The sequence below is a fragment of the Artemia franciscana genome, chromosome 3 (assembly GCF_032884065.1).
Source record: "Artemia franciscana chromosome 3, ASM3288406v1, whole genome shotgun sequence".
NCBI classification, from domain to species: Eukaryota; Metazoa; Arthropoda; class Branchiopoda; order Anostraca; family Artemiidae; genus Artemia; species Artemia franciscana.
Genome location: NC_088865.1, coordinates 3,075,506 through 3,102,766, shown reverse-complemented (window position 1 = coordinate 3,102,766; position 27,261 = coordinate 3,075,506). Strand labels below are relative to the sequence as shown.

Below are 27,261 nucleotides of genomic sequence, written 5' to 3'. Positions count from 1 at the left end.
CTTGCAATTTGGTCTGAAACCCCTTTTATTTAAGGAAGACCAAGTAAACTATATTATCCTTTTTGTTTGAGGTATCTTCATCTGTTTTGTACATTTTTTAATACACTTTTCAATTACAGAATTAATTAAGGAGATCAGGTACTGATTCCCAAATAAGATTCCTTTAATGGGTTCAAACCCTGATTCAAGAATATGAGGTGAGCGTACTATTGCTCTGTCAACTAACGAAGTCGCTACCCCTCTACTCAGTAGGTGAATGATTAGACGTGTAATTTAAATACCTGTCACTATGTGTAGCCTTTCTGTGCATCTCAAAACTTGTGTCAGTGCAGTGTACCAGGTAATACAAAAAAGGAAGGAAACTATTCATCTCAGACTGTTTAGTAAATTTAAGTTTCATATCCATAGAATTAAGTAAAGCAGAGAAGGAATCTAGAGAATCTTCCCCATATTTCCTCAAAGAAAAATATCTTTGAAGCGATCTCAGAGTTTTGGCTTATTAAAATTTTCTTAGATAGCTTGTTCTTCAACTTTCTCCATGATAAAATCATCATCTGTCGGTTAAAAAAGTGACGCCCCTTAGAAGCTCATTTTTGTCTGTTAGAAATGTCTATAATTAAAATATAAATTAAATATAATATAATTAATAAGTTTATATTTTATATATATATTACATAAATATTATGTATTTATATTAGTTATATTTCATATTATATATTTTATTTAAGTTTATATTAAATATAATTAATAAATATAAAATGTAATTAAAATAAGTTTTGCTACAAAGAATTGTGAGTGAAAGAAGAGTTATTTGATACATCGATTTACTAGAGACACCTGGGTCAGGGTTCTCAAAAATGAGTTTCACCTTTTGTGGCTCACAATTGGCAAACATAGATTCCATGTGATCCACAGATTTTAATTCAGCCCTTCCAGAGCATGTCTATGACCACCAGCGCCATAATATTTTATGCGACCAAGCTAGCTTAATTTCTCACAACAAGGGTTTACCCATCAATACAGAATTGTGTTTGAAATACATTAATATCAACATTTAGGTTTGGCTCTTAACAGGGATCCGGGTGATTTTAAAATAAGCGACTCATATTTTGGTCTTTTCAGGCGTGAATCTGATAATTTATTCATTCCCAAACTTTATGTTACTTCCACATTCACAACATGATACGAACTCTGGATCCCTGGAACTCTTAGGATCTAAATGATCCTGTTCTGAACAAGCTTTATTAAAAGATGGACAAATGTGACGGGTAGTTCTCTGCTTTATTATCTTGTTTGACCAGAAAGAATCTTAGTCGCAGTGCTTCCACTTCGATTTCAATTTTCCTCATTTTCATATTAATTTACCCTAAAAATCAAAGAATATGTTCTTTTGTGTTATAAAGATACGCTATTATAAGTGTTCTTTTGTTTACCAAAACCAGGAATTTTAGCGATTGAGTTTATTAAATAAAAAATAAGTTTTAAAGCTGAGCAAAAATCTGAAATGGAAAATTGTTGAAATCTGTTTTTTCGCCAAGAAAATTTTTTAGGTCTTTAAGATAAAAGAAAGAAGTCGGATATAAAAGGGTTTAGTTTTTAAGATTTCAACAACGAAACAAAAACAGACTACGTCAAAATACTTACGTTTTGATCACATCATCGAAAAATAGAAAATTGTTGAAATGTTTTTTTTTGCCTAGAAAAGTTTTTAGTTCTTTAAGATATAAAAAAGAAGTCGGATACAAAAGGCTTTAGTTTTGAAGATTTGGACAATGAAAAAAACGGACTACCTCAAAATACCTACGTTTTGATAACTTCATCGATTTTCTTTCTAATTCATCGTACAAATCCATTAATTTTGAAATTACCCTAAATTCGACAGTTTTGTTTTTTCCAAAAATTATTACCTTAAATAACCTTAAATCGCATCTTCTAGTGACAACGGTTGAAGAACCTATAGATGTCGTCAGGTAACGTTGACTCAGGTCACAGTTCATGAGTGGATCACCACTATTTACATATATACAGGACAGTTTGATTGGATTAGTGGATCAATCATCACAAGACAGTTTGATTTCATGGTTGGGTGTTACTAGATGTATCGCCAGCAAGGTTTTTTGAGGGCTAAAGGGGCCGGGTGGCATCCAATAGATCTATTGGTAATATTTCTTGTTGTGTAAAATATATTAGAACCATTCTTGCACTTACTAAAACCAGGGATGAGCAAAATTGTGTATTTTACAAGCCATATAAACAGCGATACAGGACGTTTTTTTACACAACGAAACTATATATATTTAGGATTTTAAAAGGGTAAAAGGTACGATTTTTCTAGAGTAAAATAATCAATTAATATTAAGTTAAGCAGTCTAAGGAATTATTAATCCTAATATGCTATCCGGTCCATAATCAATGTTTGGGGAAACAAAAAACAAACCTTCGATTCTCCCTCAATACTTTTGCCCCTCCATTTCTGTGACTTGTTCAACTTTCGACCTTATGGGGGGTGTGCCCCTAAAACCACCCCTCGAATTGCCCCTTCCAGTTTAGAAACAATTTTTCACTTAAATGACTGAGTTTATAAAGTAAAAAAAAAAATCAATGTATAAATGGAGCAAAAGTGTGAAAAATGATCCCCAGGATGAAAGACTGTTGCAACATATTTTTTCGTCAAAAAAGGTATTTAGGCCTTCGAGATAAAGAAACGCAAACTTGATATGAATAACTTTAGTTTTGAAAATTTCTGCAAGCGAAAAAAAATTATATCACAGTCTGTTATTTATCCTACCATCGATATTAATTTCAACCCGTCGTGCAAATTAGTTTTTCTTGTAATGTTCAGCTTTTTCCTTTCAAGTTGATTTTCATCTCTTTTTTGGGCGCATGCAATCTTAATTTAGCTCATGAGTCCAGTTTAATTAACTCAAGGGATGAGAATACGAACCTCAATTTTACAAAAATGAAAGAAAAATAAATCTCAAGTAACCATTCGTTTATTACCTCAGCCAAACCTATTCAACCAAAAAGAGACTAATATTGATTAATTGACACTTGGGCACTATGATACCTTTGGCACTATGCCAAAAGGTCGAAATTATTAAGTCCCAAAAATATAAGTTTGAGTTGAATAAAAATGAAGTTGAGTAAAGATTTTCAAATTAATTTTGAAAATGGTAGACAAGTGGAAGAAATTTTTCGCCAAAAAAAATTTTTAGGTCTTCATGACATGACAAGCAATTTTGTATGAAACGCGCAAATTTCGAAAATTCGTGCAAGCAGGAAAAAATGAGATGTCTCAGAATATGTTTTGCTCCTGAGATCGATTTTTCACAATCCCTTTTGCTGATCCGGAGTTCTTGTAATGTTCATCTTTATCAAATAGTTCATAATAACGAACTGTAAAAAGGGAGCGATGCGGCTCTATATTAACCGAAACTTCAAGAAACACAGGGGTGGGTCTTGGACCTTAGCCCTCCCCCTCCCTGCGTAGTCCCTTTTGTACGACGATCCTGGAACTTAGTGAAATAAATTTTTATAGGTTAATATATAGAAGTCTGCGCCGAAGGTGGATAAAATGAAAGATGACGTAATTGAAGCAAGATGTATTTCTTTTTTCAGCATCTAAGACCAATATAATTCGAAAACGATGAATATGTATGTGTTATATGTATTTGTTAAACCATTTTTGGTTTATTGAAACATTTTTTCTTTGAAGTGAAACTGGCTTCCTATTAATATTTCGGAAGGAAGTTTTATTGTTCTTATACAATTTTTTAAAATTTGACTTATTCTGCTACTGTGATACTATTTATTATGTGATTAGAGCAATTGTTATGCTTATCACTAAGTCTCACAAAAGACAAAAAGCAGAAAAATTTGCCGAAACCCGGGATCGAACCAGGGACCTTTAGATCTTCAGTCTAACGCTCTCCCAACTGAGCTATTTCGGCTTATAATATTCCTATTTTCAAATTGTTTATGCTAAAAATAATTAACTGAAAAACAAATGAAGTGAATCGCCGAAAGACCCCTTCTGTGTTTTAACACCTTAGGGTACTGAAAAACAAATCAACCAATCGTGGCTTAATTTCAAATTTTTACTGCCTTGAGCCTTTATTTTTAGGAGGATTCAGTATTGTGTTCGTGAGTAGGAAGGCGGAATGGGATATTTGACTATGGAAAGGTGTTTTTTACTGATTACTGTCTCTAAAATAATTAAAATTAAGCATTTTTAGTGTTGAGAGTACCAGAATGTCTAGGGGGCTAAATTAAGGTTTGATTTTCGCAAAGTCAAAATTCAAGTTTCACACGAAGCTGCGATTGGATCACGTTGCAATATTTTCGAGAAATCAACAAAAATATGCCCGGCATAGATATTATGCACCAGGAGAATTGACATCTATGAATCCAGTTTCTGCATCAAAACACTTCAAAAAAAGGGAAGCAACATTCAGCGAATTGATCTCAAGAACAAGCCGATATTTGGAAAGGTGAAGGACCATTTTTAGCGCATAGAATATCAACCGAAAAGATTGTTGCACGTCCATTGCATACTCTGGATAGAAGAAGCACCAGCTTGGATACAACGTCATCAATGGCAAAAGTTATCGACCATCTAAAAAGAATAATGATATTTGGGCTTCCAAACAGGCTAACAAGTCCAATACTTCATGAATTGGTTGTCAATCAGTGGACATATCGATGTCAATAAATACTGCCAGAGAAAGTTGAAAAGAAATCAAAAATGGATCAGCTACTGTAGATATGACTTTTCGCGTCAATTGAAGAAAAATTCAGCGATGTATGACATCATTGACTTTCTAGCTCGTGGTACAGACCGTAAAAAAACGCAAAATAATTTGCGACTTTCAACGCAAAGATGATGAGTGGTTTATTAACGATCATAATTCTTCATCATTAATGGGAAATTTAGTAAATGTTGATGATCGTATATTGCCCGCCTTGGTTCCAAACTACCTTACTTTATTACAAATTACATGACAAAGGAAAAAGTTTCGAAGCTGATAATATGTGGGAAGAGAACAACAAATTACTAAATAATTCTGGATAAAAAAAAGCTTGATTTTATTTATTAAAAGTAGGTCAAAACACACGAAGTTGTTGCAATTGAAGCTGCTGATAGGCTTCTTGTTAACGTTTATCAAAATTATCAGAACTTAAAGAGGAAATATTTCACTGAAAACATGCAAACAAATACAATAGCGTTCTGGAAAACATCCAGGAAGCTCAGAATAGTTTCTTATCCACCGGGCTTCTTATGTATATCCAAATAGACCCAACGACATGGAAAACATGAGCTTTTGGGCCCAATGAGCTTTTTTTAACCTAAGCAATTGATTGCTTGGGTTAAACGTGAACAATAAGGAAAAATTAGAGCATGAGAATGAAAAATAGTACAGTTTAATTAAGAAAGTAAACGCAAAGACCATATATCGTTAAACAAAAGGAAGTTAACCCAATGGAATCTAATATGAAAGAAGACTGTTATGGCATATTTCTTAAACTATTCGGACCATGGAGAAACGAAAGTCATATTATGGTGAAAGGTCTAAACCGTTTTGAAACGTACTATATTGAATCTGAAAATTATCTTACGATGGTTGACTATCGTGAAAAACGGGTCGAAAACTGACGCGGAATGTGAAGAAAATAGGAATTCATCAAAATGAGGTTGACAGTGCGACAGTCACTGCTGAAGATATTGATGATCCTCATGGTGCAATCCAGGGGGGGATAACTGATAGAGTTGCAGATGCAATAGGTGACCTGAAAGCTGCCAACAAACAACTTTTGAAACCTGACACAATGAAGCAGCTATGTGCTGACAAGTCACTCAATGCTGATCAAAAAAGAATCATGGACAAAATTTTAGTTACTATCAGTGTTGGAAGTATTCAAAATTTCGTGGAGCAGGTAAATTAAGTCATTGATGTTGCTCGAAGGTTAATTGTTTTTTATGAAGAGTTTCTTATCCCAAATGAGATTATGTGACTAGATCTTGTTGGGTCTGGTCTAACACATTATATGGCCAGACTCTTCTCGGAAGTAGCCTTTTGTCTATAACATCAGCTGACAGAGAAATTGTTCTAGGTATAAGAGAGCGCTACACAAAATATTATTTTCTCTTTGGGTAATTCTCTATTTACTAGAACGGAAGAAGGAGCTTACTTCGTTTCTTTCTAAAACACAGAAATTAATATCCATCGTATGTAGGCTACGTATTTGAACGTCAATTATAGCTAAATTCTATTGGAAACTGCGTCTATAATCCTTTCCAAGACTAAGATACCCTTTAACCTGCTGATCAAACATTCACCTCTGCCTGCTGAGGAAAACACAATTTTAAGGGTTTTGGGCTATTTTTGTTTCGTTACTAAGGGACGTGTTTGTCTATTATCGGGTTATCGCTACCATTAAATTCACGCTATTTTATATTTAATTTACTATGGGCTCTAAAGTTAGTTTTTTACCATAAAAAATTTGCCTAAAGTCGTTGGATGTGGTATCGGGTGGAAATTCTGAAATAGGCAACGACTTAGAACTGTCTTACAGCACTAAATGAAATTTCTCACCTTTCAAGGGCTTATGCTGAAAGACGTTGGTGTCTTGAAAGATGTTGAAAACTTGAGATTTTATTTGGCAATTGCTGCTTTTAGTTGGAACGAATACAGAATACTTTATAGCTAACTATCATCATAATGTTTCCTCCTTCTCTTCACCATCGTCAGCAGTTACACAGCTTATGCAGTTAAGCTTATGCAACAAAAATCAAACTTTACGCTAAAAACAAACAATGTTTGTTTTAAAAAAATCTATATGGTTGTCTATTATTTGTGTACTTATCGGTTATATAATAGACACTGGGGGAGTGAAGTTGGATTAATGCTAATGAAACGACACAAAATATGATGAATATATAATAGTTTAGAAACAAGTTTGGGCTATATATTTGCACATTAGGGAGGGGGGGTAAATTATAGCATATATCAAGTGCGTAAACTAACCATTGCTGTAACTAATATATGCTATACTTTACCCCCACCCCCTAATGTGCAAATATATAGCCCAAATTTGTTTGCATAAACCAAAGCAAACCAAAATACAAACTAAAAACTTAAATAAAATATAGTTACAATTTATTTTGTAACCAAACCAAAGCTAATTGTGTGGTATAATGCCCGCATCATTCGCTATCGAAATTTTATAGTGTCTATTACATAACCGATAAGTACCGTAATTAGCCTCATCTGTAACATATTATTAAGATATGTCTTACAACGGGTAATTGGAAAGTCCCGGAGATGGTGACAAGATAGGAGAACTTATCCAAACTGATCCACTGGTAGGGATGGCCCGTCTTGGGTGAATCTCATCCTTGATCAAGTGAAATTGATTTCTTTTTGTGCTTTTTCACCAGCCTGCTGAAGCTTGAGGTCATTATGCCTAATCAAACAACAACGTATTATTCAGACGTGTCTTATAACTGGTATTGTGAAATTCCTGAGGATGGTGATAAGATACACAAATTTATCCTAACAGATTTAAGGGCAAAGATGGTTCCGTCTTGGATGAATTTTATTCTTGATTAGATATTTTTTTTTTTTTTTTTCACTAGCCTACAGAAATTTGAGGTCATTCCGTTTAATCAAACGTCATTGACCAAATTGATTGACAAATTACGTCATTAAATTTTCCTTGATGCAGGTTTTTCTAATATCATCTGTTGACTTTTTTTTAAATACAAAATGTTAAAAAGAGCAAAACTGTCTGATTCTTTGGGGCTACAGATTTTGGTGTCCAAAGTTTTGATCCTTAAAATAACAAAAATATATATTTAAAATTGTTAATCATTTGTCCCTCACTTAAAAATTGCTATTTAAAAGACTCAATTCCTTTCTAAAAAAAAAAAATTAATATGGAATTTGAAGGAGCTATTACTTTGAAGGAGATCAAATGCGATACACCTGATCTTTGTAAAGAAACAGTGGATACGACAGGAGCACAAAATGTCATTCAACAGGATACAAACACTGTTCGTGAAGTAACTAACAAACACAATTCTGTTAATATCAATGAACAGTGCAATGACGTAAGCCAATCTACAGCAAAAGATGGCAAGAACACAGAAGAAACCAAAAGGCGTACACGTCGAAGGAAAAGGACAAATAAGCCATGTCGTGTTGATTTTATCACAGACAAAGTACTCGATAAGACCAGTAGAAGTATCATAATAGATGGCGAAAAGGTTGAAGGTAGAAAAAAATCTAAATGTAACAACAAAGAGAAAAATGCCACTTCAGCTGAAGGGACAATAACAGATGGTCAAGAGGTGGAAGGCAGAAAAACACCTAAATGTAACAACCAAAAGAAAAATGTAACTTCAGCTGAAGGATCTATAACAGATGGTCAAGAGGTTGAAGGCAGAACAAAACCTAAATGTAACAACAAAAAGAAAAATGCCACTTCAGCTGAAGGGACCATAACAGATGGTCAAGAGGTTGAAGGCAGAAAAAAAACTAAATGTAACAACAAGAAGAAAAATGCAACTTCAGCTGAAGGGACAGATCGGCTGGAAAAAAGCGAACAAAAAAATATTGTAAATCAGAAGATAGCCGATGAAAACCAACAGGGTCAAAAAGATATCGTAAAAACGTTTCCTCGCAAAGATTTAGAAGGCTTTCTGCAAAGAAAGTTTAACTATTCTGAAGATACCAGTGACCTTTACAGAGTGAGAAGGAGTACAAATACTGACAACCATGGGAGGCAGTATACGATTACGCAAGGCATTAACAGAGGCAGAGGAAAAACATTTACACCTAACAGAAATGGAGGCAGTACATATGATAGAGATAGAGGCAAAGGAGGTTCAAACTTTAAAGGAGGTAGAGAAATATTTAACACTAACTTAGGTAGAGGAAAGTTCGACTTCAACAAAGGTAGAGGAATATTTGACTTTAATAAATTCGGGAGCAGTGACAGAGAAATTTTTAACAACGGCAGTGGAAGGCCATATTTTAAAAAAGGAAGTGACTATGAGATAAACGGATGCAGTGCATTTTACGCTCAAAATAATATTGAATTCAAGAACGATTCATATGGTTCCAAAGGAACAAATTTTACAGATAGAGGCAGAGGAAATGAAGAATTCAATAGAAGGAGAACAAGTGGCTATGGCAGGAACGCGGGTAGTGAGAATGAAGGGGAGAAATGGATCAATAGTAGAGGAAGATCCCACACTGCCGATGTAGAAAAATTCCTTGTCAGGGACAGAGAAACTAGAGGCTTCAGCAGAGGCAGAGATAGACGAAATTTTCAAAGAGAAAGAAGAAGCAGCTATAATAAGACTTCATTCAACACCATCAGAGACGACAAATTACCACCAACAAAAAGAGATTTAGCATATTCTGATATGGTAATAAGTCTTCATGGAAAAGAAGAGATATGGAGACATAACGGAAGCACCTGGTATAAGTTGGAGAAAACTTCATTCAACAATTAAAGGCGACAAATCACAGCCTCATGCCTCCTGTTCTATACCATACTTGCCAGATATCTGTTCAGCTGCAGATAGCAAGATTTGGCAAAGAATAAGACGTCTAAGAGCAGGTAATGTTGAATACGAGCTTGAAAATAATATCGATAATGAAAAAACTTACACACCAGATTGCAAAACTACATAACACAAGATTTGTGAAAGAATAAACGTGTAAGATCAAGTTTTGCTGTCTATGATTATTTTTAAGAAATTATAATAACTTTCTTTTCATTATAACATTCCTACTTAAGACTAACCGGTAGCCCATAGTAAATAAAATTTCTGAATCAATATCGGTTGAATTTTTTTTTTTTTTTTTATGAGGCAGTTTTTGTCAGGACGTGTTTTTTTTTTAATTTGGTTACTATTGGAAGCGGTTTGCCTGGTTTATATGATTGTAGTTACAGCTCTAACCATGATTTAGAGTTTATTTTTTATTATATTTTAGAGTTTGTGTTTTACTATAATTTAGAGTTCGTTCTTTACTATAATGTTTGGCTCTCAATTTCGAGAAAAATCCTGTTGCGTGTATACCACTTGTATTGCTTTTCACCGGTGTTTATTTTCAAGCTGAATGGGATGACCATTTTTAGAAATAATGACTATTTTGTGCAGCATCTCTGTGGCTTTTCACCTGTGCGTATCTTCACAAGTTGATTGAGATGACCATTTTGAGAGATAATGACTATTTTGTGCAGTATCTTTGTGGCTTTTTACCGGTGTTGGTTCTCATGTGTATGAAAGATTACTCTTCTGTCTAAAACTGCGCTTGCGTACGTCACACTTGAATGGCTTTTCTTCATGTGCAGGGCAATTTTACTCTTCTTACTAAAACTAAACTCGCATACGTCACACTTGAATGGCTTTTCTTCATGTGCAGGGCAATTTTACTCTTCTTACTAAAACTAAACTCGCATACGTCACACTTGAATGGCTTTTCTTCATGTGCAGGGCAATTTTACTCTTCTTACTAAAACTAAACTCGCATACGTCACACTTGAATGGCTTTTCTTCATGTGCAGGGCAATTTTACTCTTCTTACTAAAACTAAACTCGCATACGTCACACTTGAATGGCTTTTCTTCATGTGCAGGGCAATTTTACTCTTCTTACTAAAACTAAACTCGCATACGTCACACTTGAATGGCTTTTCTTCATGTGCAGGGCAATTTTACTCTTCTTACTAAAACTAAACTCGCATACGTCACACTTGAATGGCTTTTCTTCATGTGCAGGGCAATTTTACTCTTCTTAATAAAACTAAACTCGCATACGTCACACTTGAATGGCTTTTCTTCATGTGCAGGGCAATTTTACTCTTCTTACTAAAACTAAACTCGCATACGTCACACTTGAATGGCTTTTCTTCATGTGCAGGGCAATTTTACTCTTCTTACTAAAACTAAACTCGCATACGTCACACTTGAATGGCTTTTCTTCATGTGCAGGGCAATTTTACTCTTCTTACTAAAACTAAACTCGCATACGTTATACTTGAATGGCTTTTCTTCATGTGCAGGGCAATTTTACTCTTCTTACTAAAACTAAACTCGCATACGTCACACTTGAATGGCTTTTCTTCATGTGCAGGGCAATTTTACTCTTCTTACCAAAACTAAACTCGCATACGTCACACTTGAATGGCTTTTCTTCATGTGCAGGGCAATTTTACTCTTCTTACTAAAACTAAACTCGCATACGTTATACTTGAATGGCTTTTCTTCATGTGCAGGGCAATTTTACTCTTCTTACTAAAACTAAACTCGCATACGTCACACTTGAATGGCTTTTCTTCATGTGCAGGGCAATTTTACTCTTCTTACCAAAACTAAACTCGCATACGTCACACTTGAATGGCTTTTCTTCATGTGCAGGGCAATTTTACTCTTCTTACTAAAACTAAACTCGCATACGTTATACTTGAATGGCTTTTCTTCATGTGCAGGGCAATTTTACTCTTCTTACTAAAACTAAACTCGCATACGTCACACTTGAATGGCTTTTCTTCATGTGCAGGGCAATTTTACTCTTCTTACTAAAACTAAACTCGCATACGTTATACTTGAATGGCTTTTCTTCATGTGCAGGGCAATTTTACTCTTCTTACTAAAACTAAACTCGCATACGTCACACTTGAATGGCTTTTCTTCATGTGCAGGGCAATTTTACTCTTCTTACCAAAACTAAACTCGCATACGTCACACTTGAATGGCTTTTCTTCATGTGCAGGGCAATTTTACTCTTCTTACCAAAACTAAACTCGCATACGTCACACTTGAATGGCTTTTCTTCATGTGCAGGGCAATTTTACTCTTCTTACTAAAACTAAACTCGCATACGTCACACTTGAATGGCTTTTCTTCATGTGCAGGGCAATTTTACTCTTCTTACTAAAACTAAACTCGCATACGTCACACTTGAATGGCTTTTCTTCATGTGCAGGGTAATTTTACTCTTCTTACCAAAACTAAACTCGCATACGTCACACTTGAATGGCTTTTCTTCATGTGCAGGGCAATTTTACTCTTCTTACTAAAACTAAACTCGCATACGTTATACTTGAATGGCTTCTCTTCATGTGCAGGGCAATTTTACTCTTCTTACTAAAACTAAACTCGCATACGTCACACTTGAATGTTTTTTTTTCCCGTATTAATAATCACATGTCTATTCACATACTATTATTTGAAAGTCTCTTCTTGCACGTACCACACTTACATAACTATCTATTAGTTTGAATTTTGCGGTGTTTCACAAGATTATTGTTTATAGATGGTTTCTCGTCATTTTGAAAAGATGTTTCATTCTTCTGATTTACTGGATCCTCTTCATTTTCGTGTTGTAGTTACTTTAGATGGTTAGTCAGCTTCTTTGTGGCTTGATTATCATCAAACATGAAGAGATGATTTAATTCCAAAGCTCCGTTTCAGTTGGGTCCATTTGAAGCCGATTAGACTGGTTGGTTACATTTTCAGCAAGGGTCTTATGGTAAGAAGTTTGATCATTTATTCAATTCGTCTTTGAGGATTCAAATTTTAACCAATTCCATTTTCGTTGAGCTTCGAGTTAAAGTTGAAAGGCCCTGTCAATGATGAATTAACATAATGATCAATACCAACCTTTTATTTAAATCTTTCGATCTGACACCATTTTTAGGAGTTATGGACCATCGTTTTTGTTGCCGTGAGACATTTTTTTCGCTTACTAGATGGCAGCCACCGCTACAACCACAGTAATCATCTTATGCTTTAATGTTGCTCCTTACTTTCAGCTGAAAAACTTGTTTTTTTTATTTAATTTCTTACCGTTTTTTAGATAATACAAGAATTCCCCCCCCCCCCACTCAACCAAAGAGAATAGATCCGGTCCGGTTATGTCAGTCATGTATCTTAGACAGGTTTTTATTCTTCTCATCCTGATGTCTCCTCTAAGTATTTTCTAAGATTTCCGCCCCCCCCCCCAATGACGCTATAAACAGGATTTTTCAAAGAAAGTCAAATTATTATACTTGCCACAGTCTTCATAAAACTTCTAGAGGGATCACATCAGCTACGGCAGGATAGATTCGGTTGATTAGTTGGACATTTAACGATATGACTACTACGATATCGTTCGCTGATAGTATCAGGGCAAGATGCGATTATAAGAGACTGGTCAATTTAACCTGGTAATTTAACTGGTTTTTTAGATAATGCAATAAAATCTGGCTATACCCCCCGGAAAAATCCCTCATCCCCGTGGATGTACTCTCTAGACAATTAAGTCGTTGTAAAAATTTATCCCAGACGATTATGCCTACCCTTAGCAACTTCACGCGCAAAATTGATTCGGCAAAGAGAAAGAAAGACATAAGAAGATTTTCGTATAGAAACTCTGGCAAAGTCCCCCAGTGTAAGGTTTCCCTTAAAAAACTCATCCCCTGGAAACTTTCCTCCCCATGGAAAATTATCCCCGTGGAAAATCCCACCAGCAGAAAATTCGCCCCTTTCATCCGAAAAATGTATGCAAACTTCCCAATAATAAATACTATACCTAAACAATGGGAAAATTTTGCAACTTGAATACCTTTCTCCAGAGCCTGTGGGGGCTCATGATATCTCCAAAGGCATGGTTATTCGGTCTTTCAACTATGTCAAGCGAAGCGGATATCTCAAAATTTTGACCGGACGATTTGAGACAAAGGCGTGGGCGGGAGTTTAATTGCGGGTCTAATATTTTTGGTTACTTAAAGGGCACTAGAGCTGTTAATATCTGTTCGAATGAGCCCACTGTCGATATTCTAGGACCATTAGGTTGATACGATCACCCCTGGGGAAAAAAACAACAAATAAACACGCATCCGTGATCTTTCTTCTGGCAGAGAATACAAAATTCCACATTTTTGCAGATAGGAGCTTGAAATCTGTACAACAGAGGTTTCTGATACGCTAAGTCTCATGCTGCAATTTTCAATAAGATTTTAGGGGGTGTTTTGTTTTTTTCAATAATCATGCAAATTTTTCTCAGGTTCGTAGGCTTTGATGGCTAAAGTTAAACTTAACGAAACTTACATATTCATTCAATTTAATTATAACATCTGACCCAGTTATATCTCAATTTAATTTTGGGGCATCTAAAGTGTCCATAAGATCGCAAACCCCAGTTTGAGACTCAATGTCTTACTCCTCGTTCCCACTGCTGCGTCAATGCCGACACGATTTTTTTCCGGCGGAACAGGCCTACGAAAGAATCGGATGGAGGTTCACAAAGAAACACATAGTTTTGCGTCGCTGCAACAAACTCCCACTGCTGCGTCAATGCCGACACGATTTTTTTCTGGCGGAACAGGCCTACGAAAGAATCGGATGGAGGTTCACAAAGAAACACATAGTTTTGCGTCGCTGCAACAAACTCCCACTGCTGCGTCAATGCCGACACGATTTTTTTCTGGCGGAACAGGCCTACGAAAGAATCGGATGGAGGTTCACAAAGAAACACATAGTTTTGCGTCGCTGCAACAAACTCCCACTGCTGCGTCAATGCCGACACGATTTTTTTCTGGCGGAACAGGCCTACGAAAGAATCGGATGGAGGTTCACAAAGAAACACATAGTTTTGCGTCGCTGCAACAAACTCCCACTGCTGCGTCAATGCCGACACGATTTTTTTCTGGCGGAACAGGCCTACGAAAGAATCGGATGGAGGTTCACAAAGAAACACATAGTTTTGCGTCGCTGCAACAAACTCAAGAAGAGCCAAACAGCCAAAATTAGCTTTTCAATCAGCTCCATGACTTTGGTTATGGTTTTTTTTTTATTAGAACAACGCATGCGTTTTATCGTATGAGTTGAAATTATTCAACGCATCCGACATTGCAGTAAAACGGATGGTTTTGCGTCGTTTGTCGCATGTCTTAGGATTTTGCGCAAAATCGCAGCATTGGGAACCAGGGATTAGAAGATTTTAATCAGCTGCTCCATTTGAAAGTGCAATTTTACCACAAGCCTACTGCTGTAATTTGCACCAAAAGGATGAAATATTTGCATCTTTAGTTTTATTAAAATCAGGTCTATTCATTTACGGGCGAGAATTATGATATTACTCACAGTTTCTGAGAGAATGACCAAAATTTGCTTAAAAATAGGAATTCTGCTGTCGTATTTTTTTTTTGTCTTCCATTGTATTTTTTAGTCAAAAAAAGCATACAAAATTTCTAAAAATTTTATTCAGTAGATGGATAAAATTTAATCAAGGGATGGCTAAAATGTCGTCTTTGTTGAAACATTAAAGTTAATTTTTGTTACTTGAAGTCATTTATTTCACCTTTCATATTTGCTATTCTACCAATTGGAAAGATCTCGTCCCTATTTATCCCCAATAGACTGACTATGTGAAACAAAAATATGGACAATAATACTCTCAGGATATTCGGCGGATATTTTGCTGGACCCCTAAACAAATTCGTGACGCAAGGGAGGAGGAGCAAGTCTAAAGACTGTCCCACGAACAGCATTCAGCCTAAGATGCCTTACTTAGTAGAAAAAAAGATGATTCCCCTAGCAATGCCGAAAACAAACTGGCAATATCCAGTATGCTGTCCGGCTACCAGCTACGACGCGGGATGTAAAGTGTTTGTCTCAGTTACCAGCCAATGTCGGCCTGTTGATCGTGATGACTCAGCAGAGCACCAACCACCTGCATCATTAAGAGAAAATACGGACTTTCTTGCCTTTTTTCTGTATCAAACGAAAACCAAACCAATATTTTTTGCATTTGGAGTATAAGGTACAGAAAACTGGAAGCCGTCTGTGGAATACATTAGCAACCACATTGAAGCTCGGTGGCACCTTTTTGATCAAATTCTTTTCAATTATGTGTTTCTCGTATGTGATTCGACTTCCCAAATTTATAGTACAGGAAAATTTACACTTCTGGACCACGTGAAAAAAATCCAGGATAAAGCCGGAGTATTTTCGGATTCAGCTTTAAGATGAAATGAACAAAGCTGGAGAGATGGCGATACTTATCCTGTTTTTGGCAGCAGAAAATGAAACGAGTCTTGATCAGGTTTGCTACAAGGTAAATCCTCAAAAAGTTGGAGGTTCTGGGAGTATTTAGTGGTAAAAACACTCCCCCAAACAAGTGATGTTTGAACTTGCAAATCACTTCGAATGTAATTCCAAGGACAAGCGTGGAAAACTATTGAGTGTCAATTGGATCCTTTAGATGCGTGGTTTTACGGCAAGGAGTATTGCCACCATGATCAGAAATAATTAAGGTCTTATAATTAAAAGTCTAATTTATTGTTTCACATATATTAAAATGTATACACAAATGCAAAAACTAAAAACAAAAAAACGGATATCAGTGTATAAATTATAATGTAATCTGGATTGCTTAATTTTTGGCGTTTACCTCAAAATGTCTTTCCGGAGAGCGAAAAAAAAAGAAGGTACAATTTCAAAAGAACGTAAGAACAGGCAAATGAAAAATAAAGAAAAGTATTACGAAATGATAAAAATATTAATATTTCTGGATGGATATTTGAAGCCTATCCCATGCATGTACGCTAAGCTTAGAGTATATAATCACTTAATTTAATTAGGGCCGCTCCGAAGCCTCTTTTCATTGGGGAAGATTTTATGGGGTTTGATGAGGAAGATTTTACCAGATTTTTCTATTATATATACTAACTTTAGACTCCTTCTCCTAAAAATAATTGACTTTCAGATAAGCTGTAATATCTACGGATCACACACAAAGTGTCAAATCATAATTAGAAAGAAATTTTCCCGAGTTCTGGTTCCTTTTCACTTTTGAGCTATTTGATTAAAGTCATAAAAAATCAGTTCCACAGGCTAGTGTCGGGAGGTGATCAAGTAGTTCGTCATTCTTCGTAGACCTGAGGACAGTTTTTCCTTGCTGTTACTAGCAAACTACCCTTCTTACCTTACGTTTTTCATTTCACCTTACATTGCGCTTACCTAAATTGAAGGAGGGTTGAAGCCCACCTATGCTTACAGGCCTATTTAAATTTAAGGTCATTCCGAAGCCTCTTTTCACTGGGAAGGGGCCAAGTTTGTACGTTTTATAAAAATCTTATACCGTTTATACTCGATTTTCTCCACCCTCCAAAAAAGAAGACTGGCCTTTAAATGAGTTATAATGTCTATATGAGTAATATCAATAATATATTGTACATCTTATCAGACGTGTAACATCATAATTAGAGAGAAATTACCTGAGTTCTCGCTCCTTTGCATTTTTGATCTATTTTAGAAAAGTTATACTGGTCCAACAAATCAGTTTCACAGGCCAGTATCAGGCAATCAGCGGGTGACCAGGTCGTTCCTCATTCATCCGAGACCTAAGAACTGTTTTCACAAGCTTTAGCTACTACTTTATGTTCACAGTTCACCTAACGCCCACAAAATTAATTCCAGAATATACTATTTACCCTGATTATGTAACTGATGCTGAGGTTCTACTATTACCCAATTAATGTCATTTTTTCATTAGTTTATTCGGTAAATGTACTAAACATCTTTGTACTTCATAAATTACAAGTAAGTTTTCATTAACAAGAACACATATACATATCAAACCTAAAAAATCACAAATGAACGAAAATAGGCGAAGTATCTTAAGCAAGGATGGAATTGTAATGAAGGCACTAGATCTTAAAATAGTAAAATAAGGATCCTCCCTCTTGCATGAGTTTGATTTCTAATCTAAAATATTGAAGTTTTAAACTCTTTTAAAAATATGGAATATTTCACAGTCCCTAGAAACGCCCCTAATACTACCCTTTTAAGCTTAAAAGGTACATCTCAGGAAGCCACAGCTTTGGCAATGAGTACTCTAGTGAGGATATCAGAAATTCAAGATAATATATTACGTACCTTTTGGCAAGATATTTTATACGAATAAATAACAAATTGTTTCTGAAATGTAAAACCTCAAAAGACAATAACCAAAAAGTTGGTTATTTCAGAAACCATTTGTTATTTATTCGTATAAAATATCTTGCCAAAAGGTACGTAATATATTATCTTGGATTTCTGATATCCAAAACTACATGGCACAACCAATTACGATACAACTTTGAGACAAGAGGAGAAAAATACTAACAACAACAGCATAAAAAGAAACACAAAATGAAAGGTAAAAGTAAAAAAAAAAAAAAAAAAAAAACAGTAAGTGTATCACATCACTGTTGAAATAGCATTTGTGTCGATGAAGTTCCCATCTGAGTCAAAAGATAGATGGCTCTATTGACTTCTGAGATATTCACATCATTCATCCACGCCGGACTCACTAAAAATAAAATATTAAACATGGATGCATAAAATGCATCCATGATAGATAATGATTTTATTTGACGAAAAAAAAAACAACATGTTTGCTGCATCTACTAAGAAAGCCCCTAAGGGCTTGTTGGCAGCAGGTGGAAATCTTCTGTTCTATATATTCTAAAAAAATACTATTTTATATTATTCTTCTTGGTAATAATGCTAAATCTACTTACGTAAAACACATACATACTACTTACATAAAAAAATCCCTACTTAGATAAAACACATACATAAATTCTATTCTTTTGCAAGGAAAAACTTTTAAACTGTGGCCTTGAAGGTTACCAGACGACTTGCATTTCAAATTGCAACCGGCATTACATCCCATACACAGGGAGCAACATTTCGTGTTAAAAAAGAAGCTGTAGTCATTTTCTAAATGCATATACCAGATTCAATACTCCTCGTGTAATTTATGTAGTTGATGAGAGGCACGTTCATGCTGTTGTTGTATGGCACTGCGTTGTTCAGTTGTACCCACAGACCTTGTCTGCCCCTCCCCAGTCTTGTGACGTGGTCCATATCTCATTTTGCATAGCTCTGGGTCCGTATCAACACTTCTGCTCTGAACTTTCTGGTTATTGTCTTTTGAGTTTTTACATTTCAGAAACAATTTGTTACTTATTCGTATAAAATATCTTGCCAAAAGGTACGTAATATATTATCTTGAATTTCTGATATCCAAAACCACATGGCACAACTAATTACGATACAACTTTGAGACAAGAGGAGAAAAATACTAACAACAACAGCATAAAAAGAAACATAAAATGAAAGGCAAAAGTAAAAAAAAAAAAAAAAAAAAAAAAAAAAAAACAGTAAGTGTATCACATCATTGTTGAAATAGCACTTGTGTCAATGAAGTTCCCATCTGATTGAAAAGATAGATGGCTCTATTGACTTCTGAGACGTTCAAATCATTCATCCACGCCGGACTCACTAAAAATAAAAAGTTTATATAATAAATATTAATATAATATAAACCAGCCACTAAAATATGGCAATGGCAAATTGATTCACATGGCAAAAATAAATATCCCTAATTCAAAAATATAAAAATAGATTTGTCACGTTAATTTACATTAGCCAAAATACTCAACATAAGACCCGTTCGCAATCAAATTTATCAAATGTGGAGAATTAGCTTGTCAACAATTTTTTTTCTACTAATGCCGTTAATTGATCCCCGTCGTTACGTCCTGAGCATATAACTATTTTTTGATAAAAACCAACACAAAAGTATAACGAAACTAACAGCCGAAAGACCCCAATACTAGGTATTTAATAGATGGCGCTACATTATCTGTGGTACGTACACATTGGGTTTCCACCCTCCAATGATTGTTCTTTGGTTGAAAATGTGAGCCCCTGTGCATTAGATACTTCTAGAGATTTATAGAGGTGAGTAATAAAATTACTCAACAACAAACTTCTACCTTCTTTACTCTAAACAATTCAATTGCACAAATTACAAATACGATAAAAACATTGACTCAAGTTATGTCAAGGTTATGTCATTTATAATTTATAACTATAAATTATAACTATATAACTATAACTACAAAGTCTATAATTTATAACTATAAAGTTATAAGTTCTTGTTATTTCACACAAGCAGAATGACGTAGTTTAAGGCCCGTTCACAAACAAGACTTATTCAAACCCCAATTAAACAATTATTCATTAATTAGGGCGACGGGCGACATTTAGGTTAGCTAACTTAAGCACTTATTCACAAATCCTTGCTTGTATAGAAGAAATAAACTGTAAAGAAAAATAAACTTGAAAATTATGATATTGAAAATGTCATATATTGAAAATATCGTGTTGAAAATTATGAATTATAACAATATTATGAATGCGTCCACTGTTCAGCCAAATTTCGGCATTAGATAGACAAAAAAAAGAAGCAAAATATCTATTAAGTAAAACGTTTCCTGATAACAGCCGTCTTTTTTCTGTCCGCATTATCTTGAAAACTACCCTAACTACAAAAGTCTGCATAACTGTATATGGACGTCTTTTTTTTTTAAATTGAAATATCAGTTTTTGGTAATTTTTTAAGATATTTAAGGCTGTCTAAATTTCCACTTAACTAATCAAAAGAATCATATTCCTTTTTCACTGCACTTGACACTTCGAATAAAATTCAATTAAAATCCGAAAAGATGGTATAGTTTGAATATACTTTACTTTAGTATATGTTGGACATATTAGGGAAACATAATTCATAGGTAGTTTAGAGAAAGAAATATTGAAAACAAATTTAACCTTTTACAATCGATGAATGATTGGGGTTTCATAACAAGAAATGAAACTCGAATCTTGATTTTTTTTTTCGTGTATTTTTCATAGGACATCCTTAGAACTGGGCCAAAGTTGAAGCATTTCATATCAAGAATTCTAAATTGGAAGATTTTAAAAAACAACCAAATCGGAAGAATTAAAAAAACAAACCTAACAATGCGAAAAAAAATATGACAACAACAGATAAAATAAAAAAGAACAGAATTAAAAATATTGAAAGACAAAAGACCCAAATCAAAAACCTACCCACTCATCAAAAGATAAATTTGTCGTTTTTCTTTTAAATTTAATTTATCTATGGTCTGTTGTAAATATAAGTAAGAAACGGAATACACAATAAAGAAAAAAAGAATAAAAATGACAAATGAACAAAAAACAAAATCCGTGACCGAGAAAACAACAACAAGACAAATTGATACAGAAAAACTGTTATGATGTTTCCATATTACCACGTAGTACCCAACGAATTACTTTTCCAGGCTCAGAGACTAAGGAGATAGTTTGCATATCAATATATATCGGGATATATATATATATATATATATATATATATATATATATATATATATATATATATATATATATATATATATATATATATATATATATATATATATATGTGTGTGTGTATATTGCAAGGCCTTGATTGATGTGGAATCGTCTGAAAAAAGCCTTGTTTTTTTTTTTGGGGGGGGGGACACGATGTCAGACGAGCATTCGATTCTCTTATCCATGCAGCGATGCTTCTGAAATCTGGTAAACGCGGATTGAATCTGGCCATTATTTGCTCTCTTCGGGATTTATATTCAAGCCTACGTATCCGCCTCATGCCCCCGATTCTTCATAGACAACTTATTCCAGGTCGGGAGATTGGTCAGGCCTTATTGAGGTCGAGAGAGCTGTCACCTCTCCCGACCTCACTAATAATAACTTTGTACTAGAAGCACAAGCTTTGGGCCCACCTTCGCAGATTTTATCTTCTATAAACCTTTCCTTGGTATGCTATGCTGACGACGTCCTTAGCCTTAGTCGAACTCTTCAACGCATGACCAAAATTTTTGGAATCCCTGAAGCGGAATATCAGAAAGTTGGGCTTGAATTCAACTCCTCCAAATCTGACATTGTCCTTTTTAACAATAAAAGAGATTCCTCTGTCCCTTCCATCATGCTTGGATCGAGCTCTGTTCAACATGTAGATCACCTTATGTATCTAGGTCTACCCATTGCTTTTTCAATCCGACTCACCCGAAAACTTCTTCTTGAACGAATCAGACGTAGAAACTCAGCAACAGCAACTTACGCTTCCATTGTATCTTGTAAACTTCGATTCAATCAACCTCTTCTAGCAAGTCTATATAATGAAGTTGCCCTTCCCCATATCCTCTACACCGCAACACTAAAACTGACAAGAGACAAAATCCGATCCATGTTCTTTAGAACATGGATTTTTGCCAAGTATCTGCTTCATCTGCATCCATTGGATAGAAATTTGCTCGCTATTGCGCAATTCAAGGTTGCTAGCCCAGAGGTTGCCAAAATAGATGGGAATTTAAATGTATGGTTTACATTCTTAAGCAGGGATTTTTTTTTTCGCGTTATCTCAGTGATTTTTTATTGTTGTTTGTAGTCGGTATTGTTTTTTTTTCTATGCTCTGTCTTGTTGTGTGTTTAATGTGACGGGTTTTTAAATAAATTTCAATAATAATAATAATAATAGTGAAATAATAATAATGAATAATAGTGAATAATAATAGTAATAATAATAATAGTGAAATAATAATAATGAATAATAATGAATAATAGTGAAATAATAATAATTTCAATAAATTTCAATAATAATTCCTGTAAGATTGTTTAACGCTTTTGCTCTGCAGCAAATATAGTATATTGCTCCGTTGAAGAATTTTTCTCGCACATATATTATGTAAAGTAGATGGTGCTATTATCGTTTTTCAAATTATCTCCTTCGGCTTCCACCTTGGACCCGAAACTTGTTTGTATTTATTCATATTATATAACTGATCCATGTACTGCCGTTTCAATAAGTAATTTGAATTTTAATGATTTAACTGTCACATGACTGGAGCCATATCTTGCAGTGGTAAGATGATGGCCACATTAGAAAGTAAATGTTTTTGTTTATACTCGTTCGCTTAGAAGTCTTTTTCATATTCTGGTTTCTTTCGTATATTTGCTTATGTTGTATTATGCGAAATGTTTAACTGTTGTCTTTATATTTTATTTATTTTGTTTTCTTTTATTGCTCCGTCTTCTTGCTTTTTTGTGACGGGTTTTCTATTATCTATAAGATATCTATTATCACCTTGATTTCAAATCCACCAAAAATAAAGATAAAAAAATAAGAAAAAGATAAACAAAAAACATTATAATATAGAGTAAGAGAGAGACAAAAGAGTTATCAAAGGCTAGCTTTTCCTAGATTATATGATAAGTAGGATTATGCTGGAGCGCAGATAATCGACAAGTTTAAACAGAGAAAAAAACATACAGAGAAAAGATAAACAACAAACATTATAATATAGAATAAGAGAGAGACAAAAGAGTTATCAAATGTTAGCTTCTCCTAGATTATATGATAAGTAGGACTATGATGGAGCGCAGATAATCGACAAGTTTAAAGAGAAAAAAACATACCTATTTTTCTCTTAAGCAGAGTTTATTTTATTTTCGCCCTGATATATAGCAAAAGTAAAAATAAAACATAAAAAAATCAATACAAGAAATAAATTTGTTCCAATTCTTGAACTGAATACATGTAACTTACAAGGCAAAGCCCTGTGCTAGCTTTTTTTACTCAGTGACGAAATTAAGTCTTGTCTTTTGTCAGTTCTTTGGACTCATTTGGTCACCTCATACACAAGTAAGTTTTTGTCGAAATCTGGAACAAATTCTAAAATGAAGTTCGGACAAAAGGCAATATTTAATTAAAAAGTGAATTCAGTGACTTCACTAAGCGGCTCAGTGAATTCAAGCTGGTATTTTAATCAAATTCATGTCCTTTGAATTTTATTTTGTCTTAATTCTTAAGTTTTTATGGTTGATTTTTAATTTACTTTTTGAATTCTACTTTATTCTTAAGTTTTGATACTTGTTTTTTTTTTTTATTATTTTATAGTTTGAATTTTATTTTATTCATAAGTTTTGATACTTAATTTTTATTTGTTTTATTTTTATTATTAAGTTTGGATACTATATTTTTAAGTAAGAACAAAATTTTCACTAGTGCATAAATGCGAAACTAATACTTACCTGAATAATTTTCTTTTTTAGTTTTGCTTTTAAAAGAATATGAATAAGAAATTGTTCAATTCTTGTGAGTGTGTCCTACAATTCCCAAATCCCTTTGAGATCCAAAGATCCAATTCCCAATCCCTTTGAGATCCCTTTGGATGTTTCCGTCCAAAGGGATGGAAACATCCCTTTGACTACCAATCTTTCAGCGATGAGGGTCAACCCTCCAAAACCGAGAGCCATGCACTGCTCACGTAAGCCTGATTCTCAGGAAGATCTCAGTTCCCAGCTTGGAGGTGACAAACATAGAGCGGGCCTAGGGCCGAGATTTTCAGTGCTTGAAAAGGGCACTGGAGCGTTCCAATTATAATCGAATGAGCCCACTTTCAAATTTCTACGACCAAAGATTCCACGCAAAATGGTCGGGGAAAAAAAAAATAAACAAGAAATAAATGAGATAAATGAGAGAATACTTATAAATGTGAACTTATCATAAATAAACATTTTAAATAAAATTTATCCAGCTGGAGAAAACATTCTTTCGAATGAGACCTGAAACTGAAAATTTAATTTAATGTAATGAGATGAAATTAATTATTATTTAACTTAATGAAATTTAATTCGTTATTATTCAAAATAATGAAATTTAATTTAATAAAACGAAATAGAAATGAAAATTTAATTTAATATGGATTCTTAAAAGATAAATTTGAAAATAATTGTACCGCGTTTTTGTAGGAGTGCTCATCAAACTAGTGCTCTTCTTCAAGTTCAACAAGAGATGGACGATGAGGATGGAAGCTAAAATATATTTTCTATTAAGAGATCCAGCCCGAAAACACCGGTTCAAGTGGACGGTTGAATTTCACCCAGCTCTCGTCCTTGTGAAAATGGTTCCTTAATAAAGATGGGAGTCGATGCCGAAATCCAGCAAATGACGACGGTAGCCGTTTAGGTTCTGGCAGAATTCCAATTTTACGCCTGCAGCAGGGTTCCCTTGTACGATGAAAAATGTCTTGGAAGAACCATTTTGGAAAACTTTCAAGGATCCCCTCCTCCACCCCCCAATATCCAAAAAAATTACAGGAAATCATAAGCTTCAGTTGCCAGGGGGTGGGCAATCACGCATGGTCAATCGACTTTTGAACGTCAAGCACAATGACTTCTCTTAGTTATCCCTCTTAATTATAACTTCTTTTTCTTGAATGAAGCGTAACGTAAGTTTTAGATTTGAAAGACACGAATATGCTGAAGTTAAATATTGAGCTGTCTGACAAAGTTGTCTGGCATTATAAACATGCGAAAACAGCAAAAAATACTTGTAGACAAGTGAGCAAGTAATCCAATATTAGATTGAAAATGATTTATATTGCTTATTAAAAAAAGAATAATAATAAAATTCTTAAATGAAGCGTAGATTTGAACGACACGAATATACAGAAGTTAAATATTGAGCTGTCTGGCGAAGTTCAATGTAGGGGAACAACGTTAAATTTTCGCATTCAAACGATTAAAATCCTCAAAGAAAAACGTTTGTTCTTACTTACTATTTCTGCGAATTTTCCTGCTTATCTCCATGAACATAAACTGAAATACTGCATTGGGAAAATACGGTTCTCTCAAGTGATTACCAGCAAGAATCAAAGTGTTTATGAACTCCTTTTTATCCACCTATTAAAACCAATGGATTAATTCATAGCTAAGAAAAAATCAAATATCTAAAAAGCCTAAATTTTAAAATTTTAATACCTAAAAACAAATGTCTAAAAATCAAAACTTTTTTAGATTAGCTTCAAAAATTTTCTTTAAGGAATTTTACACTTTTCTTTTCGAAAAACCAAGTGGAAGGTTGAAAATATGCTAATTTGACATTTTTTAAAAATATTTATTTTAAAAACATTTTTCAACTCCTTCTTTGCGCCCACATGCGGTTGCTGTGTCTGGTCAAAGTTGGAATTAGGGGTTGATTTGAGAATTATTTAAGGCAATTTGCACTAGCTGGGTTTTAGGCGAGTGGTCACTTGTGGGTGTTTGAGTGTTGTTTTTTTTTCTCTCCTTTTATTGCCTATTGTTTTGTTTTTCTTTTCTTTCTCCCCATACTACCGGCATAGAGCCTTGCAAGGAGACATCTGTGATGTTGAAGGTTTTGGTTTTACTGATTATCAGTATTGCAGACACTTTTTTTCCGGCAGGGTCTTCAGCAGGAGTTCACAGGTGGGGGGGGGGGTTTGATTGGTATTCTCTTTTTGATTTGTTTTATTACTTTTATTTTATTTATCCATTAATTTAAATTATTTTTATTTATTTTTATTTTATCTATATTTGCATAATTATATATTATTTTTTATATCTATATTATTATATATTATTATATATTTTTTTATTTTATGCACCTGGTCACAGAAAGAACCCATTCCTTTAGTAATCTTCATAAGTTTATTCGCTAAATTCGTCATATGAAATTGAAATATGTGTATTTATTTTTATTTGTTTATTATACATACATACAACCAAACAAAGAAAGAAAACAATCTCAAGATGAAGAAAAAACTCCTTCCTTTCTTCCTTCACCCCCAACCATAGAGACCCCGACTAATATAGACATACTCCAGACTAATATAGACATTACTCCCGACTAATATAGACATTACCCCCAACTAATATAGACATTAAACTCGATTAATATATACATTATCCCCCGACCAATATAGACATTACCCCCGACTAATCGAGCCATTACCCCCGACTTGTATTTGATTTGATGTTTATTTTATTTTTCGATAATAATAATAATAATAATAGGTCTTAATCCTAATCTTAAATCTTAATTTTAAAAGATAGAAAATATAGAGATAAAACAGAGAGAGGGGCATAAAAGAAAGAGAGATAAAAAAATAGAGAAACAAAAAAAGGACAAACCGCTCGAAAAAACTGAAACTGTGCTAGCTCGATGATAACATTTGTCGCCTCTAAGTTATCACTGGTCCAAAGCTCTGCCAGAAACTTTGAGCGGATATCTATCGGCAAAAAAACAGCAAAGTTGGCCATTTTCGCATGACTCCATCGACCAGGGAATTCTGCAAAAATATATAACTCAACCAGCAAAATAATTGAAAAAAATTCACCAGTAGTAGCAAGTACAATTTCAGGACACCTGGGTAAACAGTGAGTGTTCACACTAAAATAAAAACGGAATATTTAAGATGGGAATGATAGGTCAAGGTTGCTGCTAAATAAACCCTTTCTTTCTTAAAAAAAGGAACAAAGGTAATGGCCTCCCTGAGACCCATCTAGTGAATGAACCGGAAGTTA

General features: G+C 34.2%; 1 protein-coding gene and 1 non-coding gene across 4 annotated transcripts in view; both read right to left on the bottom strand.

The window, feature by feature from the left end:
• Window positions 1-3,877: 3,877 nt before the first annotated feature.
• On the bottom strand, window positions 3,878-3,950 carry Trnaf-gaa (transfer RNA phenylalanine (anticodon GAA)). The gene has a single exon. It is a non-coding gene; the product is annotated as a tRNA-Phe (tRNA).
• A 13,589-nt stretch (window positions 3,951-17,539) lies between these two features.
• The window catches only part of LOC136024752 (uncharacterized), a 93,300-nt gene continuing 83,578 nt past the window's right edge, over window positions 17,540-27,261 (bottom strand). For 2 of the 3 annotated variants that reach the window (XM_065700197.1, XM_065700199.1), the window contains 3 exons: window positions 26,869-27,026; window positions 25,497-25,620; window positions 17,540-19,329 (listed from right to left, as the gene is read on the bottom strand). In XM_065700197.1, the coding sequence (XP_065556269.1) occupies window positions 19,223-19,329; window positions 25,497-25,620; window positions 26,869-27,026 (389 nt within the window). In that variant the 3' untranslated portion in view covers window positions 17,540-19,222. Of the gene's footprint in view, window positions 19,330-25,492; window positions 25,621-26,868; window positions 27,027-27,261 lie in introns of all 3 variants that reach the window. The other variant, XM_065700200.1, reaches the window with a different exon arrangement.